General features: G+C 40.2%; 1 protein-coding gene across 1 annotated transcript; it reads left to right on the top strand.

The window, feature by feature from the left end:
- Positions 1–229: 229 nt before the first annotated feature.
- Positions 230–2549, top strand: LOC108373001 (immunoglobulin superfamily member 10-like). The gene has a single exon (XM_017628832.1). It carries the CDS (start codon positions 831–833, stop codon positions 2547–2549), a length of 1719 nt encoding a protein of 572 aa, XP_017484321.1. The 5' UTR covers positions 230–830.
- Positions 2550–4379: the final 1830 nt, after the last annotated feature.

Below are 4379 nucleotides of genomic sequence, written 5' to 3'. Positions count from 1 at the left end.
CAGAAAAAAAATGAATATAAAATGTTAGAAACGCTTCATATATTATAGTCACTTTAGGCTTAAACTTTGGTACTGTAAAATAAATACTTCATTCTTTTATTTACATTTTAAATTTTAAATAAAAAAATTTCTGATAACATGTATTTTACTAATGTTACTAAACAATTTCTTTTTTCTCTTATCCTCTTGACTTAACGTTTTAATTTATTTTCTACTCATTATTTTACTTTTAGTCATCCGGCATTGCCAATCTTTCTGGCTACTTAGTTGTTGGTGTGCGAACAATCGAAGCTGAGTGCAAGAGTTGGTTCTCCAAAGGCTTACAACAACTACGACATAATCTACAAACAAATCAACACGCTTTCGCACGCACACCCGCATCTGGTTCACCAACACAAAGAATTGGCGGCAAGGACGTTAATTAATCACAAGTTTGCGGTAGTCAACTGTCAGCAATAAGCGAGCAATACCACTGCCATATACACACACACACACACACACAAAATATACACTTAACTTGTGCAAGCAACAACGGATACACTGCCACTACCCTAGAAGAGAGGCTTAGCTGAGTATCAAAAATTGGCTAACTCCAGCTGACAGCGGCACAACACACAAAGCGTGTGTCATTGATGACGTGAGCGTATTAGCAGCGCTTGCCACGTCAACATAGCCAGCCGGCAAGCGAGCGCCTGCTGCTGACATCATTGTAAGCGCAGCAGGTAATTAACGAACAACCACCGGCCAGGAGAGAGCTCAAAACTGAAAGTCCCATCTGCTGCGGCACACATCCGCAAACGCATTGCGTGCACCGCCCGCAACCACTATATATGTACACAACACACGACATGTTAAGCCACATAAATAACAGTACAGCGAGTTGTTGTCATAGCAACTATAAAATGCACAACCAGCGTTATCAAGAAACGTGCGAAAGCGCAAGCACAAAGCAAAGCAATCACACGCCACCGACGGCGCCGCAAAGACCACGCTACCCGCGCTACCAACGCAGCACAAGCCTCTCCGCATTCATGCTGCTTATCACACAATCGCTACTCCTGCTGCTGCTGCTTATCGATAGCATTGCGCCTACAGCTGGTAACCCCGATTGGATGCAACGCTGCAGCATCTGCCATTGCAATTGGAATTCGGGTAAGAAAACAGCTGATTGCAAAGCGCGCTCACTCACCGCCATACCCGACGACCTGAGCAACGAGATGCAAGTGGTGGATTTCTCGAATAATATAATACCCGAGTTGCGGCGTGATGAGTTCGCAGATGCGAATTTGCAGAATTTACATAAAATCTTCCTGCGCAATTGCACCATACAAGAATTGAATCGCGATGCACTCAAAGGTCTCACCATACTCATCGAGCTGGACATGTCGCACAATTTCATACGTGAGCTGCATGTTGGCACTTTCGGCGGGCTGGAAAAGCTGCGTAATCTCGTCATGAATCATAATGAGATCGAGGTGCTGGAGAATTATCTCTTTGTAGATTTGCCATTTTTGTCGCGCGTCGAATTTAAGAACAATCGCCTCAAGACGGTGGAAGTTCATGCGTTCGGTCAACAGCCTATGCTTTCGGCTATCTACCTGGAGGCGAATGCGTTGTCTGTGCTACGCAAGGAAACCTTCGCGCGCATACCCAAACTGATGCATTTATCGTTGGCGCAGAACCCCTGGAATTGTACGTGCGAACTGCAAGCCTTTCGCGACTTCGCGCTCGCCAATCGCCTCTACACACCGCCCACAGATTGCGCACAACCACCAGCGCTGCGCGGCAAGCTTTGGACTGACATACCGTCGGAGAATTTTGCTTGCTATCCGCGCATACTTGGTTCGGTACGATCATTCGTCGAAGTGCAATCGGATAATATAACGTTGCCATGTCGTGTCGAAGGCTCACCGCGGCCCAATGTCACTTGGATTTACAATCGGCGCGTCGTTAATCCAAATGACCAACGCTTCCGCATACTCAATTCCATCGAGCAGCAGCCACTCATCAGCTCTGATCCCACGGAGTCGATCACTTCCGAGTTGCGCATCTTCAACGTACGCGCCAGCGATAAAGGTATGTACACCTGTATTGCGGAGAATCGAGGCGGCAAAGCAGAGGCTGAATTCCAGCTGATTGTCGATGGCGACTTCTTTGGTGCACTCGAGGGCATGGGCGGTGGCATCGGCGCTTCCACAACAGATACACAATCGAATTTTCTACTCGTCATCTGTCTGATTGTCATCACAGTGTTACTGCTGCTCATGTGTGTGTTGCTCATTGCCTGCTGGTATTGTCGACGGGTACGTTCCTATCAGAAAGATACGACAATGATGAGTGAAAATGGGCTGATATCAACGAAAATGGATAAAACCAATAGTTCAATGCTTGAGGGATCGGTGATTATGGAAATGCAGAAAAGTCTACTAACTGAAGTGAATCCGGTTGAAAAGCCACCACGACGCACCGAACTGGAAAATGTAGATGGGAGCGATGAGGGACATGAAATCAAAAAGACGCTACTGGATGAATCACAATTCGGTAAGTAAAGGAGATAATGAATGTACATACATACATACATGATACATAAATTTAAGTATGTATGTATGTATGTATATGTGCAGACTTTGGTTTTGTGCTAATTAAGTACTACCTACTAGGGATGTTGATTTTTTTGATTTCCGGGATGTCATTATCACAATGCCGGGATCCCGGGATTTAGATATTCATTACTTTCCAACAACTTAAATCGAAAAAAATTGCTTCTACATTGTTTGAGAAGCTCTCCTACTATAAAGCTAATAAGAAATAAATGGGTTTCAAACCGGCTTTTTTTTTATTTAAAGTGGCGTTTTTATTTTTTCTCTCTGACGTCAGGATTTATTTTAGAGGTCTTTGTAATTTAAAACGTATGATTAATTCCAAAAATTATTAAAAAAAAAAAACAATGCAATATAGAATAAAAATATGGGTACCAAGTGAAAGAGACACTTTTTTCAGAATTAAAAAAAAAATAAAATATTTTGGATTCACAAGTACGAGTAGGTAATTTTTTAAGCTGATAAAGTTAGAAAGAGGAAATTCGAGGACGTTATCGAGTTTATATAAGTCCTTAACAAATAATTTTTTTAAAAACAAATGTTGCGAAATTTCCTTATACACCAAAAAATTGAAGCTGTTTAAATTCTACAGAATTTCCTCTTTAATTTGATACCCATACTTCTTCTCTAAGCACATTTCACTGAAATTTTAAATCATTTTTGAATTACTGACGTCAGAGCGAAAAACTAAAAACGCAATTTTACTATATTTGGCCCATGGTTTCGCGAATGCATTGATGAGCTAGACATTTATTAAAAAATATTAATTAAATAAAAAAAATATATAGCCAATTCTGGTCGAGAAAAGGAGTTTCTATTGCCATCACTGATAATTACAAATCCTGAAAATTTCGAGATCCCGGGATTAACATTCCTACTAGCTACATATGAGTATCTCACTATTTGCACAAGTTCTCTTAAATTAATTGGCTTGAAATGCATCAATTGCATAATCACTTATTTGGACAAGCACACACACATATATTTAGGAGGCTTAAAGATTATGCGGTGTTAGGGCACACTAACAAGAACTCACCAGCTGGTAGTTGCAGGTACGTGCTACTTAGTTTGTACTTGTACTTTCCAGCTCAAAGCAAATGACAGCATTAACATATTGCATATCAACAAAAGACGCTCAACAGAGCCACTCAGAGTGTCCTTTAAATAAGCTTATCTGATATGTACTTATGATATAAAGGGGTGTATGCACCATTGCACTTAATCAACGTTGAACACGATTTGATATGAATTGGAAAGACAACTTTACTAATTATTTGATTATTGTTGGTTAATATACTTGCATACATACACATGTACTACATACATACATACATAAGTTGTAAGATAAGCACACTGGTCGGAACATCGAAGAGTTAGACAAAATATTGAGGGCGTTATTGTAGTTCTACAAATTGTATAATGTATGTACATATTTTTGTGAGATCAGTGATTACGATTAGTACAGTCAAATTAAAAAATCTGTTTTATTCTAATACCAGTCGCAGATAATATGAAACTTAATTTGGGCATTCAGCTACTTCTGGGAAACAAATTAAACGGCTATTACGGACCTCAACGTTAGACTTCATACTCGGTAGCATTTTTTTTTTTGCACTGTAAAATGTTTCACTTTCTGTTCTGAAGCGCAATTTTTATACCCGAGCGCACTTGTGCACAAGGGTATTATAACTTTGTTCACATAACGGTTGTTTGTAACAGGCAAAACGAATCGAGATAGATATAGACAAATGTATACATAAATGATCAGAATGAAAAGAG

The sequence above is a fragment of the Rhagoletis zephyria genome, unplaced genomic scaffold, assembly GCF_001687245.7.
Source record: "Rhagoletis zephyria isolate East Lansing unplaced genomic scaffold, Rhagoletis_zephyria_1.1 Rzeph_scaffold_06258, whole genome shotgun sequence".
In the NCBI taxonomy this organism is placed as follows: Eukaryota; Metazoa; Arthropoda; class Insecta; order Diptera; family Tephritidae; genus Rhagoletis; species Rhagoletis zephyria.
Note: the sequence above shows the minus strand (reverse complement) of the source record. Positions and strands in the feature narration are given on the sequence as shown.